Source organism: Oreochromis aureus, linkage group 16 (assembly GCF_013358895.1).
Source record: "Oreochromis aureus strain Israel breed Guangdong linkage group 16, ZZ_aureus, whole genome shotgun sequence".
NCBI classification, from domain to species: domain Eukaryota; kingdom Metazoa; phylum Chordata; class Actinopteri; order Cichliformes; family Cichlidae; genus Oreochromis; species Oreochromis aureus.
The window spans coordinates 11,357,707-11,371,884 of record NC_052957.1 but is presented as its reverse complement, the minus strand read 5'-3'; the positions used below and the strand labels follow the sequence as shown (position 1 = coordinate 11,371,884).

The 14,178-nt window shown below is 38.3% G+C and overlaps 1 protein-coding gene across 1 annotated transcript in view; it reads right to left on the bottom strand.

Moving 5' to 3' along the window:
• Positions 1–13,802, bottom strand: part of LOC116312081 (general transcription factor IIF subunit 2-like) — a 74,274-nt gene extending 60,472 nt beyond the window's left edge. Inside the window, exons 1-4 of the mRNA XM_031729438.2 lie at positions 13,649–13,802; positions 12,182–12,255; positions 11,928–11,946; positions 10,957–11,101 (exon numbers count right to left, since the gene is read on the bottom strand). Coding sequence (XP_031585298.2) covers positions 10,957–11,101; positions 11,928–11,946; positions 12,182–12,255; positions 13,649–13,714 — 304 coding nt within the window. The 5' untranslated portion in view covers positions 13,715–13,802. The remainder of the gene's footprint in view (positions 1–10,956; positions 11,102–11,927; positions 11,947–12,181; positions 12,256–13,648) is intronic.
• Positions 13,803–14,178: the final 376 nt, after the last annotated feature.

The window sequence follows — 14,178 nt, the reverse complement described above, 5'->3', positions numbered from 1 at the left end:
GTTCAGAAATGTACGATTACACCGAGCGCTAGAGTCAATCCTAGATGAAGATGAAGATGTTTTATTTTTAATAGTCTCAACAGACTGCAAAGCGAACCAGAACATACCGTCGGAAGAAAAAGTGACTACACGCCCGAGTGTTTCAACAAATGTGCAAAGTTATAACAGAACTCAAAGCGAATCCTGTAGCTGTGTAAACACTGATAATAAGAGCACAGACTGTTCTGTGGTTTTCAATAGTTTCAAAGAACTCAAGGACTGCAAAGTCGGAGTGAAAGCTTCACACAGACAGCTGAGGTAAAGTCCTACTGTAGCAGAGCAGCACATTACATCTGGCTTTTCTTTTCTCTTCTGCACGCTACTATGGCAGCTAAGCCTGTTGCTTAGCAACCTCTTAATCAATACCTGGTTCTTTTTGCCGGAACAAAGCAGAACAACGAGAGGGGAAATAATGGAGGAACATTTAGCTAGCAGCCTTACAGGACAAAAGGCATGTCAGGCACCATTTGTGCTCGTATCAATCACGGATGGTCACAATTAAAAACCTTTTACAATTGTTGGATCAGTGCATACTTGTATAGCAGAGGTGGAGGAATGCATTATACAGAGTCTGAAATGTTTGGATTATAAGGATTAGACACTGCGTGGTTGGCTAAATTACATATTTCCTTACAAGCAGAGATGGATCAAGCAGGCCCAGCCAACTCTGGGACGTTAAATGGAACAAACGCTTGTGTGTCACAATGTAATTTGCATATCACTGCCACACAGTTTCATATACCGTTATTCCAATTCTTCAACTGAATAACACCTTTTTTTTTTAGGTTTTCAGATAGATGTTTGTCAGTAATAAATAGTCACTTCAGTCACAACTGGAAATCAATTTTAGAGCTAGTGTGTCATGAACTGAGCAAGACCACGTGCAGCGGGTTTGAGTTCCCACCACGTTAGATTTTTGGCCATCGCATGGTTTAATGAGTTCACAGAGATGATTTGAAGACTGGTGTTAGATTTTTCGAAACTATTGACAACCAAACGATCAAATCAATCAATAATGATAAAATATCAATAGCAGAGATCACAAGATGATCCCAGTAGTAATAATGCCGCTTCTAATATTTTCTTAGGGTAGGGGAGCAGTCAAAACACAGACAATTTAATAATTTCTAAAGAAAAAAACTCACATCGAAACTATTGACAACTAAACAAACGATCAAATCAACCAAATCAAATCAACCAAACAAATGTTTTAGCCGTTGGCTGTAATGTTATAAAAAAAACTCGATAATGCAAATAGTACAACTTAGTACACTTATATTAAACAATCACAAGATTTTAATGCCATTGGCAATAAATTGTTATTGGAAAAAATTAAGGATGGGTGCAGTAGTCTTTCTGAAGCACTAATGCCACCAAGGTAAGCCATGATAAAAAGTAATGGAATTCTAATATTTTAATTAATCTAAAAGTATCATTTAATAAATATATTGAAGAAAATTCCATCATTTGTCTTTTTGGGGTTGGAATATGTTCTTTCTGCATTCTGTCAAAATCTTGCAAATGGCTCTAAGTGCATTCATGTGTTGAATAAACAAAGATTACATGTATTTCTTTTGTTACATTTCTTTGAGACCATACCATACAGAGAAATAGCTGCACTATTTAATCATGTAATACTTTGCATTAAATTTTCAATCCACTACCTTACTGTCCAGTCCTCTATGCATCCTTTGTCAACATTATCCCAATCAATCCACTCTTAGTCCACAAATGCACTCTACAAATGCAAAAAATATAATATGAAATCTAAATCTAAATATGCTATACTTGTTATTTTCTGTTTGTCTATTCTACTGAGTACACTGACGGTAAAGAAAAAGTTCCATTCCCTCGATGTGTACATATACAAAGCTGATTCTGATCAAAGACTTTTCTATATAAGGATCTATAGCTGATGAGATTCTGTGGATAATACCAGTCAGACCTGTAGGTCTGACAGTAATCCAGCTGTGCAGTAAGACTGATTATGACCAAAGAAAAAAAATGATATGTATTTATTAAACAAAATTACTCTCAGAGTTTGGAAAAAAACAGTGGATTCATTAAACTTTAAAATGAAAAAGAAGAAACCCAGCTTTGTAATTCAAGCATACTTCCTTAAACCTTAATTACAACTGAAATTAAAAATAAATAAATGATAAAATGTGAACTGAAGTCACCATGCAACTGTCTGGTAGAAAGAGAATTTGAAAGCAAAGCAAATGAAAAGGATGCGCTCAAAGACAAAACAGGAAAATAATTTCAAAACAGAGCACAACAGTCAGTTTCTCTCGATTTTCTTGATTTATTGATGTTTGGAAGCCAGAACTGTAACTGAAAATAAAATTCAGTAACAATTCACTTTAGTAGTGATGACTAGAACTGCAGCCATGATATAATTAATGACATCGTCTCTGCCTTTAAGTTAGTTCAGACTAACTGTACTTAAAAAAGGTCCATTTATAAACATGTGACATCTACAATGACTGCAAACATTTATTAAATTGAGTTTAACAAGGATTCAAACCCATGCAATCTCTAAAGTGAGCAGGAGTCAAGAGAAGGTAATATAGTGGAAATTTAAATGCCAATAGCTGATTATATAATTTCCCAAATGTATCACACAGAAAATCCATTATTTCAAAATATAGCCTGAACCTGCTTTGGCCGAGGTGTCAAGAATCTGTTAACATTTGAGTAGGTGAGGCAAAAAGTGTGAGAGCGAGAGTGCAAGTGCAGATCAAACCCGTGCAGGCGTGCGTGCACAGGTATGGGTACGGCTGGAAAGCTGCTGTGTAATTGTACGTGAGAGCGAGACTGTGGGGAAGCGAGTGGGAGACCGGTGTTATACAGTATACCTTTCCTGTGGGCGAGTGGGGGTGGAGCTGCGCGCCGGTCAGGTAAATAGAGACTACACACCACCGCATCTCAGAGGACGTTATCCTACGTCTTGTTTCCAGTGCACTCTGGCAGTCAGGCCAGCCATCTGGAGCACCAACACCTTCTAGAAAAAATGAAGAGGTTTAAACGCCTCCTGTGCCGTTTCCACGTTCACAAACATAAGATTATAATCCTGATGATCCTCTGACACCTGTGCCCGCCCACTGCTGCTGCTGCTGCTGCAGACTAATGCAATAATGTTTTTCTCTCCTTAAAAAAAATAAAAATTATAATTTTTTTTTTTTATAATTCTAAACTTCTGCTGAAAATTTCCAGTTCGGCACTTATTAAAGTGTTTCTGTTTCTGGTTTTAATAAAGGACTGAACAAACAGAGAAAAGGCTTGAAAAGGAGAAACTGAAATATCCATTATCACATGTAGGAGGTATTAACATGCACATGCAAGTGTGGGTGCATCTAAAGTGCGTGAAGGCGGTGATAGAATAAACCTCGATAAGGACAACGCTTTATTTTAATTTTCACTACAGTTTGGTAATAGTTTTCTCAGACAGAGATGGATGATAACGTCGATATTAATTATTATTCTACGATTTGGGAATAGTGCAAATATTCATGAACACAATTAGGTCCAAAAGGTTTTGAACCATGACAATTTTTTGCAATTTTGCCTCTGTGCACAACCACAGTGGATTTTAAATACTACAGATGTGACTGAGTAGAGACTTTCAGCTTTATTTAAAGCATTTCATCAAAAGTATCGCATTAACTGTTTAAGAAAGAGATTTTTTTTTATACAGAGTCACTATTTTCAGATGCTCCAAAGTCATTGGACAACTGACAGGCAGTTTTATGGCCAAGTGAGGCTTGGTACATCATTTATTTTTCAAGCATAAAAAAAATCTGGAGTTGATCCTAAATATTAAACTTGCATTTTGTAGCTGTTTGCTGGCAATTCTCAATACGAGGTTCAAAGAGATGCTAATGCAAGTGAAGGAAGCTATCTTCAAGCTGAAAAACCAAAAATAAACCAATAACCTAATAAACTAGACACAGAGGAATGACTATATGAGTGTCCAAATGAACAACCAGGTGCATTCTTAAAGGGACTGAGTGCAATAGCCAGCTCTGCACAGAAACACCTAAAAGATCCCAGAAAGTGAATAATTTGGTCAAATGCTGCAAAACTGATCAAACGGATAAAAAAACGGATAAAAACATGTGTTTTACTCGATCTCAACCTAATAAGTATATACTAAAGAGAAAAGGCATGTTTTTGATTCAGCCATGAGGCATCTCAACACCTAATACAGTATGCTTTTTAGTTACACCTCAGAGACTTCACACCTCCTCTATTCACCCTGTCCCCACCCCAACAACAGCATCCAATACACACTCAACACAAGGCTCATTTCAGGGAACTGAGGAGGATTAAAGCCAAGAAGGCATCGGGTCCAGATGGCATCTAGACTTCAGGCAGGCAAATGAGCCTGTCTTCAACCAAGAAGGTGGGGTGATGGAGCACTGCAAAAATTAAAAAACAAACAAACCTTTTTTTTTTTTAATTGTTAGTTTTTCAAATTGCTTTCAAGCTGCTGGAAATGGAGGACTATCTGTGAAAATGCTGCTGAACAGTTAGTGCATCACTCATCTCCCACATCGCTCCCTCGCTCACCTGGAGACCGCTGGGAGCGCCAGAGAATCACGTTTCCAAACCCATTCTTCCCTCGGTTCTGAAGGACAAGCTTGGACTACCTAAAGCCGAAAATGTCTGCACTTCAGTCGCTCCGTTCCTCTTCATTTTCATTGTTTGATTTAAAATCTCTGATGACTCTGCAATAGCGACGATGTGCGAGGAGGACTCAAAACTGGTGCCAAACTACCTGCATCACTGTTGGTGGTCTAGTGGCTCCACTGCAAACACTATTACATCAAGCTTTACAGCAAAATTGAACTTTCTGTCCAGGCTGTACCTGCTGCGGACTCAGGTCGCTTTGGAGTGGGGCCTCTCCTCCCATTAAAACATTTTTAAAAGGGCTGGGGACAGGAAGAGACTGAACAGGCTGATCCGACTGCAATGCTGGAGGACATATTTGTTTTTTGGACACGATTTGTGGAGGATTTGGGAAGTGATTAGTTTCTGTGGACTGAAAAACAAATAAAAATAAAAATATTTGTGATTTTATTTTCCTATATTGAAAGAAATTTTATTTTACTGGTTTTTTTTGCAGATTTAGAACGCATGGGGATTTCCCATTTAATTAACTTTTTTTCTTATACTTTCTTAGGCATTTCAAAAAGGTTAAGTCAATGTGCAGTAAAAAAACAAACTTGTGGCTTGAACCTGTTTAAAGTTTTAAAGTGTGCATCATTGTTTGTCAAAATCCTACTTTGATAAGTAGCACTTTCTAGTGGCAACATTATCGCTATACCAAAATTGAACTGTATACTCACACTAGGGCAGTGTGCTAAAGTTTTTGTTTTTGGAACAACTTGTCTAAAGGATTAGCTACTGAAAAACAAATAAAAATAAACATTTGTGATCTGTGCTGTAATTGGTCCTCTAGCTTAATGACACAGAGTGTTAAAAACAAATTTTAAAAATCCACTTTCCAGAGTTCTCATGTAAACTTTCTTGATCTTTAATGATTTTTCTTCACTTCTTTCTCTTTGTGGTGGACTTTAAACTGAAATAAACCAATCACCTTTCTGTCCGTGCGCAGCGCCAGCGTCAATTGGCTGCTGTTGGTAGCCAACACAGACTGCACAAAAGCATGTCTGTGTTGGTTGTTACTCAGGCCTTTACCTTACACAGACAGACACAAATATAGAATCACGAGTTCCAAATAACTCGACTGGTGGACTGGATTTCCCAATGGTGCTTGTGGTGTTGAAGCCTATTTAAATAAAGTATAAAGTAGTATTAACCAATATCACCACATGAGCTCACGTAATGCTTATGTGGGAGCCATTCTTATAACTGAACTGCTCATGTAGGAAATCTACTCTGTGAACACTGCCCTCCTTTTCAGCAAACTAGACACGACCAACATGTCTGCAAACTTGACATGGTGAATGTGTTGGTACTAATGGTTTGGCTACACCGCCATCTTCATGTCAGCTCCAGCTCTTAAAATCTATTGTTACTGACACCCATGTATACAAGCTGCAGGGCTGAGTCACTATTTACAAGTCAGTCACACAAAGCAGGAGCGCTGGTTCGCTTTCTCTGTAACACAGTCCAACATCAGCTCATTCTGGAGTCGTTCCACCTCAGATTATTGTGGTCTTTCTGCTCGACCATCCAAATCAGGGATGTCAAATATTGTGGGCCACATACAGCCCATACAGCTGGATTAGTAAATATCATCATTACCCAGATTGTCCTGTAATTATAAAACGAAAGTTTAAAGGCTGCTACATAGTTTTTGTTAATTCACAGAAAGTGTACCATTTATTTTTCTTTTTTTTTCCCTCTTTTGACACTGTGGACCCCTTATAAAAACTGAATTTTTCATGACATAAACAGTTGAAAAAGCTGCTTATTACATTATTCTGTTGAATGACCATGTGGTAAGTCTTTATCCATGGGAAGAGTTACAAAACTTCTGAAAATAAGTCCAAATATTGTGTCGTTCTATACATGGCTGCTTCCCCTGAGCCTGGTTCTGCTGGAGGTTTCTTCCTGTAGAAAGGGAGTTTTTTCCCCCACTATCGCCAGAGAGGGCCATCTGATTGTTGGGGTTTTCTCTGTATTACTGTAGGATTGTTACCCTACAAAAATACAGACTACTAATCGCGGTATGTGCACACGGCAAATTGACCTTGCAAGGCTACTCACATGAAATGAGTTACTAATCCTTTTTTCATTACTCTTAATGGTTTTTATTTATTTATTTGTACATATGACAACTGTTACATATGTGCGTTTTAATGCCTCTTAGTACATTTTAATCTTAACCTGAATTATTAGACTCCTCCGGGCAATATGCTTGTCTATAAAGTGGATCTCAAGGTTAAATTTGATATATTTTCTTCATTTTTGTGATTAAGAATTTCATGCTGAAAGTATGCTGCATGTTTTATAAATAAAGCTGTAAACCATTCAGAAATGGTCTTTTTTTTTATTAGTGTGCACTCAAATATGCAACTCTGTATTTTATCTAGTCAATACTCAGACATTTTTTAGGTATCTGTCCCCGGGTTCATTTTTATGGTAAGAAAAGCCAGTAAAAGTTTCAGGCTTTCACACTTAATATTTTTTTGTTATATTTATGTTCAGGCGTCACTTCAGGTTTCAAAGTCCAAAAGAAAAAAGGCTCAAAGAGGGTCAGGAGCTGGAGTAACCCTACATTAAAGTAATCAATCATTAAAACTTCATTTGTCCAATTAGTGTACTGAAAATGGCTTCAAAGATTAAGTTAAAATTAACTAGCAGTAAGGTGTTTCTGTAATTTGCTGCAGTATGTAATGTAAAAAAAAAAAAAAAAAGCTTTATCTGTCCTGTTGCTGTAAAAAAAAAAAAAAAAAAATCTTCTTTTTCTCTCCAAACAGCCCACGAAATGTATTCACTGCTCCATTCAGATTCACACCTTCCACTCTGGACAGACTTTTGGTCTCCAGTCAAAACTAATCCGGTAACGCCTGGGGAGCGCTCGAAATACACCACCACCCAAAAGCATCACCACCACAAACAGTAATTTCGTTGTTACTGAGCACCGGCACCCTGGGAGCTGCAGAATTGCTCTTGACATTTTGCTGATTTGAGCACCCCACCCCCTGCCATTTATTTACCTTTTCACTAAATGGAAGTTTTCACTGAACTGAGATTAAAAAAAAAATGTTATTCAACGTCAGGGAGCTTTTCTTTTCATTTTCTAATAATTTAACTTTCAGTTATTCCCCTTTGTATTGCCTCGAAATGATAATTAAATCCAGCTCATTTTTCTTTTCTTTTGATTCGCTCGACTTGTTCAAGTGCTAAAATAAAGTTATCCCTTTAAAATTACCACTATAATCTATTGTAATTTACAGTTCACACACTCCCAGACACCAAACCATACAGTTGCAGCTATTTTTAAGCTCTTGGTCTGATGCAAATCCCAACAAATCCCTTTGGCTCAGACGGGGTATGACACATCGTGCCTGGCAGCGAACGTCCTCCACAAATCAGAAGCCACTCTCAGAGTATCCTCATGAATTTTACAGTGCAATCAGTGCAGAATATATCAAAAACAGCTTTCCATCAGAGCAAGTAAACCTAAGAGACTCCAAGGCTACTTAAATGTCACATCCTGAGTAGATTCACATTTTTTTCCCCCTTATATTAGTCGTCAACATGGCAGCTCAAAGGCTTTTCTCTTTCTATTCTCCGATCAATACTTTACAATTAGAGGAACCAGAAAATGGCTTTTATGGTTGGTTTGACTGGAACTCATTCCACACCATTAGCATAATATATTGCAAGTGTGCAAGGAAGCTACTCTAATGCTGATGCCTGCCTTGAATCTAAACCACATTTCTTCCTGTTTTTCTGATTATACAACAACTTCTATTTTCTTAATCAGATAACACTACCTCAGAAAACAACTCTGTACTCCATTGACCTTGAAAATTGAGCTTTCTGAACATTTTAACAGAGTAAAAAATAGTATTTTAAACTTTTCCTAACCATAACATAGTAGTTTTTGTAACTAAACCTAATTTAAGCTGTTTTCACACATGAACTCCAGATAATAGATAAAATCAAGTCTGCACAGAGGTGGTCTCACTTTACCTGAGGTTTAGATGAAGCTGCTGTCTGGGTACAGCTCACAGGAGGCAGTGCGCACGATGTGAATTCTCCATACGCATTACATTCTCGCCTAACTCTGCAAAGCCAGGCTCTGGTCAAGACCCAAAGTGGTCCTGACGTGCAAATTGTTCTCCTGACCTGATTTGAAGTGAAAGACTAATCAATCTCTCAAGCAATTGATTCCCTTCAGGATCCCTGGTGCCACGTATCTCTGTTTTACTGGGCAAAGCAAATGACTAGAGGTCTTTGAGCCTCGATAATCTCAATCTATTCTCCAACTTTAAATGCATAAGAAGCACAGCTCGGTGGCTTGTGGCCAGGTGTGGTATATGAGCAGCACAGTGGGCCGCTTTTTGTAAGAAGAACTGGAGGGCAGGATTAACTAGCCCCAGGAAAAGTGTGGATACAGACAGTGGGACGGTGACCATGGAAGCTGGAACCAGCTAATGAGTGCGTAACAACTCACCAGCCAAGTCAATTAGCTGGCCATCACACTGACTTTCTACCAGGGAGCCAGCAGGTTAAAACCGGTTTTATATCTCATCTGAGTCAAACATTTGCATCCTCACATACAGCTCCACTGTGTAATTATGGAAAAAAAAAATCTGAAGCATGTGTGTGCAAAAAGCACAAGCACTTATGCTGCCTCCAAATAACCAAATCACAAGAGAAAATAAAAGTAAACAATGCTGGAAAGTGAAATTCCCCTCTTGTCCTGCAGGTGGTCTTATCCTTGTAGCTCGAGTCTTCTACCAGAGGCCTCGGCGTTTGAGGGTCTTGCGCATCATCTTTGCTGTTCCTGTAACAGCACTCTTCTGGACAGAGATCTTGGATGTCATTCCTGGGATCTGCTGGAGCCATGCACCCAGTTTGGGGTCATTGCACCAACTGCTCCGATTATCACGGGGATCACTATTGCCTTCACCCTCCACATCTTCTCGAGCTCCTCTCTCAGTCCTTGGCATTTCTCCAGATTCTCATGGTCCTTTTTCCTCATGCTGCCATCCCTTGGTATAGCTACATGGCATCTTTACACAGCTTACACCTGGGGTCTTGCCTGATGTGGTAGACCCCTGCCTTCACCGATCTTGTATTTGGAACTTGTCCATAATTAGTACCTCTGCTTTCTAACAGTCCAGTTAGCAACCCACTGATAGCATTAATCAATATCAGCCACTTCGTCTATCTGTACATGCTGTGCAGGGGCCTGTCCTTCAATGATGGTTAATATTCTCACCCCTCTTCTTTCTTGGGTTTCTGCTGCCTGAGGTATTCACTAAGCACTAGATCAGTTTTGTCCATCTTCCTGATTTACTCCTGTGTGCATGTCGTTTCATCCTGGACAGTGTTTCTGACACTCACTAGTCCTCAGCATCTTCCTTCCATTTAGCCGCCTGGGGGTGAGTGGCTTCAATCTCCTCTTTTGCCCAGCTGTTTATCCCAGCAGGGTATCTGACCACCAGCAGGGTACATATATATAAAATTATAAGGATGCATAGATGTATGTGGTTATCCTTACCATGTTCATATTAGTCAGTAAGCTGCTGAAACCTTCTGTTTGTTAGTAGCAGCCAATCAAAAGAAAGCTACCTGAAAAACAAGGGTCTCCTTAAAACAAGAGCTAAAACAGGACTGCACCAAGGCCTTGTATAAGATTGTTAAATCTGAAAACTGTGAATTGTGCAAAGCACTTTAATAGAATCCAAGAATAAAAATACAGAGCTGGAAATGGCCTTAGTGGGTCTCATTTAAAAGTGGTCTACCGGCCCCAGAGTCAATCTCCTGGTCAAAATTAAGATGTGTTCGTTCCACCTCTGCTGCACCTTTCTCCTAATAACCTCTTAAAAATGGAAACACACTTGTAGGCTGATTCAGTAATCCTTATGTGGACTGTTAAAAACACTGCAAACAAAAAAGCATCACGGTTGTTTGGTTGGAGAAGTTGTTGCTCTGAATATGCAGGCGGAATCTGCTCGTATTGAAAGCAAAACCAAAAAAAAGTTTCTTTAATTATTATATAAAACAGAATTTTTATATTTTGTCCCTCTTATATCAAAGCCGATTTTTCTCGACTTTATTATGCACCACCCTGCAGGAATCACATGCACTGTCTATCTATTTCAGTTTGAACCCTCGAGCCAGCAACCAAACATGATCCAGATGGCTTCATGATCCGGCACAAAAGCAGCACGGAGACGAGGGCTGAAACAGTTGGTTTAGACTGACCTGTGTCACTGTGGCTGAAGACTGCCATGGTCTGTCCACCCACTGTGTGCATTGTGAAAGGATGATCCTTTGGGACCTGCAGTGATGCATCGTTCTCCCCCACAGCATCCAAGGCCGTCAGCTCGTCGCTGAGGCTGAAACATACCTGAGAAACAAAGCTGGAGGTCAAACACGATGCACTGAAATTATATCGATCCATCAGAGGGAGGTGGGTCAGAGCAGCAGCAGACAGTGATGGGATGTAATAAAGAAGAAAGACAGAGTAAAATTACACGAAACTAGCTGTGATATAACCTTGATTTTAAATATAGAATATACAGGTGGGACTGCGGATATTTGGACAGTGACACAATTTTAATAATTCCAGCTCTGTAGGCCATCACAGCAGATGCGAAACAATCAAGTTTCAGCTCAAATGAAGGGCAGATTCTCAGCTTTAATTCAACTGGTTAAACAGCAATATTATATTAACCTTTAAAGCCATTTTAAACACATTATTTTACATGTTGTAGTAAGTAATAAAATAGTAATAAAACGTTTATTTTTAATACTTTGTTGACAAACCTTTTGCAGGCAATAAATGCTTGAAGCCTGAAACACTTGAAACCAACAAGAAAACTGTTTTTGGTCTTAGTGATGTTTTTGAATTTTTCTTATAAAAGGTGTAATCCCTAAAACCCTCAAATTAAATCAGTCTGCACTTTAAGTCCATAATTCATAAGATAAGTGCAAATATTTGGTACACAAGTTAAAATATTAAAAATGATACCCATGTCCAAAAATACGGAACTAACTTGATTTAGTATGAAGGTGTGCATATCATTAGAAACAAGCCGTTCCTGCTAATCTAAAAAAAAAAAAAACAAGAAACAGGCGGAAAGGCCTTTAAAGGTCATCTCATTGTAGTTAAAAACCAGCGTGTTTTATTCAAACATTTAACCAACAAACCAAATCATCCAAAGCTGACTCACCTCTGTTTTGCCTTGCTTCCTGTCGGGATTGTGAGAAAACAGAATAATTTAACATTTCATTAATCTCAATAAGTCAATAATTACAATTTTCCCACAGCTACAGCCAAGATTCAGTTTATGACGATTATATAAAAATTCAAAAACTGGCATTTTTGTTAAAAATTACTTTTTAAAACAGCTGCTGAACAATCAGCTAATCATTGCAGCACTGACACTAAAAACTAATATGGACACATCCGCACTGCGGTACATACTTTCCAATGGTAATCTTTCCAACGTCTCCCTTTTCTGCAGCTTTGTCCCACTGCTGAGATAAATACTTGGGAACCTGGAGAGAAATACACCAGTTTAAATCGGTCTACATTAAAGTAATACCAGAGGCATCATAAGAAGGATGCGTTCATGTGCTCTTGGGGTCGGTGGAGGTTGGGGAGTTGCTCTTCTGACTGTTGTGTTTACCTGAATTTTAGTTGACCAACATATATATGCTGATATTTTTCCTACTGACTGAGATCTATAGGTGGTAGATATAGGGAAATAAAATGAATCAAAATAATCTGCTGTCACTTTGAACTGTCCTGGTTAAATGCAGTAAACATAGCATGGTTGAAGGACTATTGTCCCATTGGTTGAAGGACGTTTGTCCCATTGCTGCTGTTTTAAATACAGATATCGTTAGAGGATCAAATTGCTAGTTTAGTCCCTTTATCAAAGGGCTCTATTAATAAGTATCACATGCACTGGGAGCTGGCACCATTAGCTGCCGCCTTGATGTTGGAAAACAACACAGTTTCTGATGTAATCCCAGAGTTATGAGTCAAAGATACCTGATGAAAAGCTGAAACCTCTTATTGAGTTATGTCATCATTATCTGGACATTTTCTATACTTATTTTTACAAATGTTTTCATCTTAAACCTTTTGGACTGAGGGAGAAAATGTCTTTGATGTGTTATTTGGGATTAAGATTCATTTACAGAAAACAGATGTTTTATTTTATTAGTGGAAATTTGCACTCATCTTAAATCTTATTTTATATGCAGATGATCAGCGAGGGAAGTGCTCACCCCAAGGGAAGAAGTCACAAAGCCATCCTCTAATTTATTTTGAATATCAAGAATATGCATCCCTTTTCTCTTTATTCTCTTCTCAAGTCCCAATTATTTGTTATTTGTACTACTTGTATTGCAAGAAATATTTATTAGACTTAGATATTAATAAAGGAAAGCTTAAAATCTTACTCTGATTCTTCCAAGTGTATTTTTTCCCCTCCCCTATTACTACGATACCACGTGAATGCACAATAAACTCAATGCTTCCGTAGTTTTTTTTTTCTCTTGGTCACAAACTCACAAACATATTCCGCTTAAACACCTAATGTAAAACAATAAGTACTAGCACTTCTTAAAAAACAAAACACAACAAAAAAACGTTTTTCCTGGCTGTTTTTCCAGTTTCATGTGAGGTTACCCCCACTCAGAAGCTCGTTTTTCCGATTATTCTCACACCACATGAATGCGCAATAAAAGTCCTGTAGCTTCGCTTCAATCCTTGGATCAAACTGACACCTTTAAGTAAGGTGAATTATTAAAAATCACTTTTCAAAGCTGTGCCTGTGTGTACCAATAAACTGATAACACCTGTTAACGTCATGTTTACCAGCTGTTACCGTCGGTGAAGGTGAAATGACGTCGTGATTTGATCATTTTCAAGCAAACAAACCTTCACAAGCCACACGCCTTTACTTTGTTTAACTCCACTCAGGTCAACCTCCATTTTCTCTGACATCGTTTTAAACAGTAATGCGAGAATTGGCTAAATAAACAAGTACAAACAGGGACGCCCGGCTGGTGAACGTTCAATTTACTCAGGAGTATCCAATTAGGCAGGGAGGCTTCAAAATAAGACTTCCTGTTCTATCTTTCAAAATAAAACTGATTTTTATTATTTAAAAAATAGTTGCTCAGAAATGTTAAGTCTTGGCTTTACTATGTAAAATAGCCTGAGGCTGACTATACGTCGCTTCTTATCCTTTCATGGAGAAAAGAAAACCACTTTATTTTCCTCCATTATCTGCAGGTTCATTCAAACACACAGATTTAAAAAGTTTGGGGTAGTTACCTTAGTTTTTATTATGTAACATCCTCAAGCGTGGCCATTTGTGTGGACACATTTTCAGCTCTCAACATTTTGATTAATGTGGGACTGTTTGCTCTTTAAAGACTTCATTTATCACGGATCTGCTGGGGGAG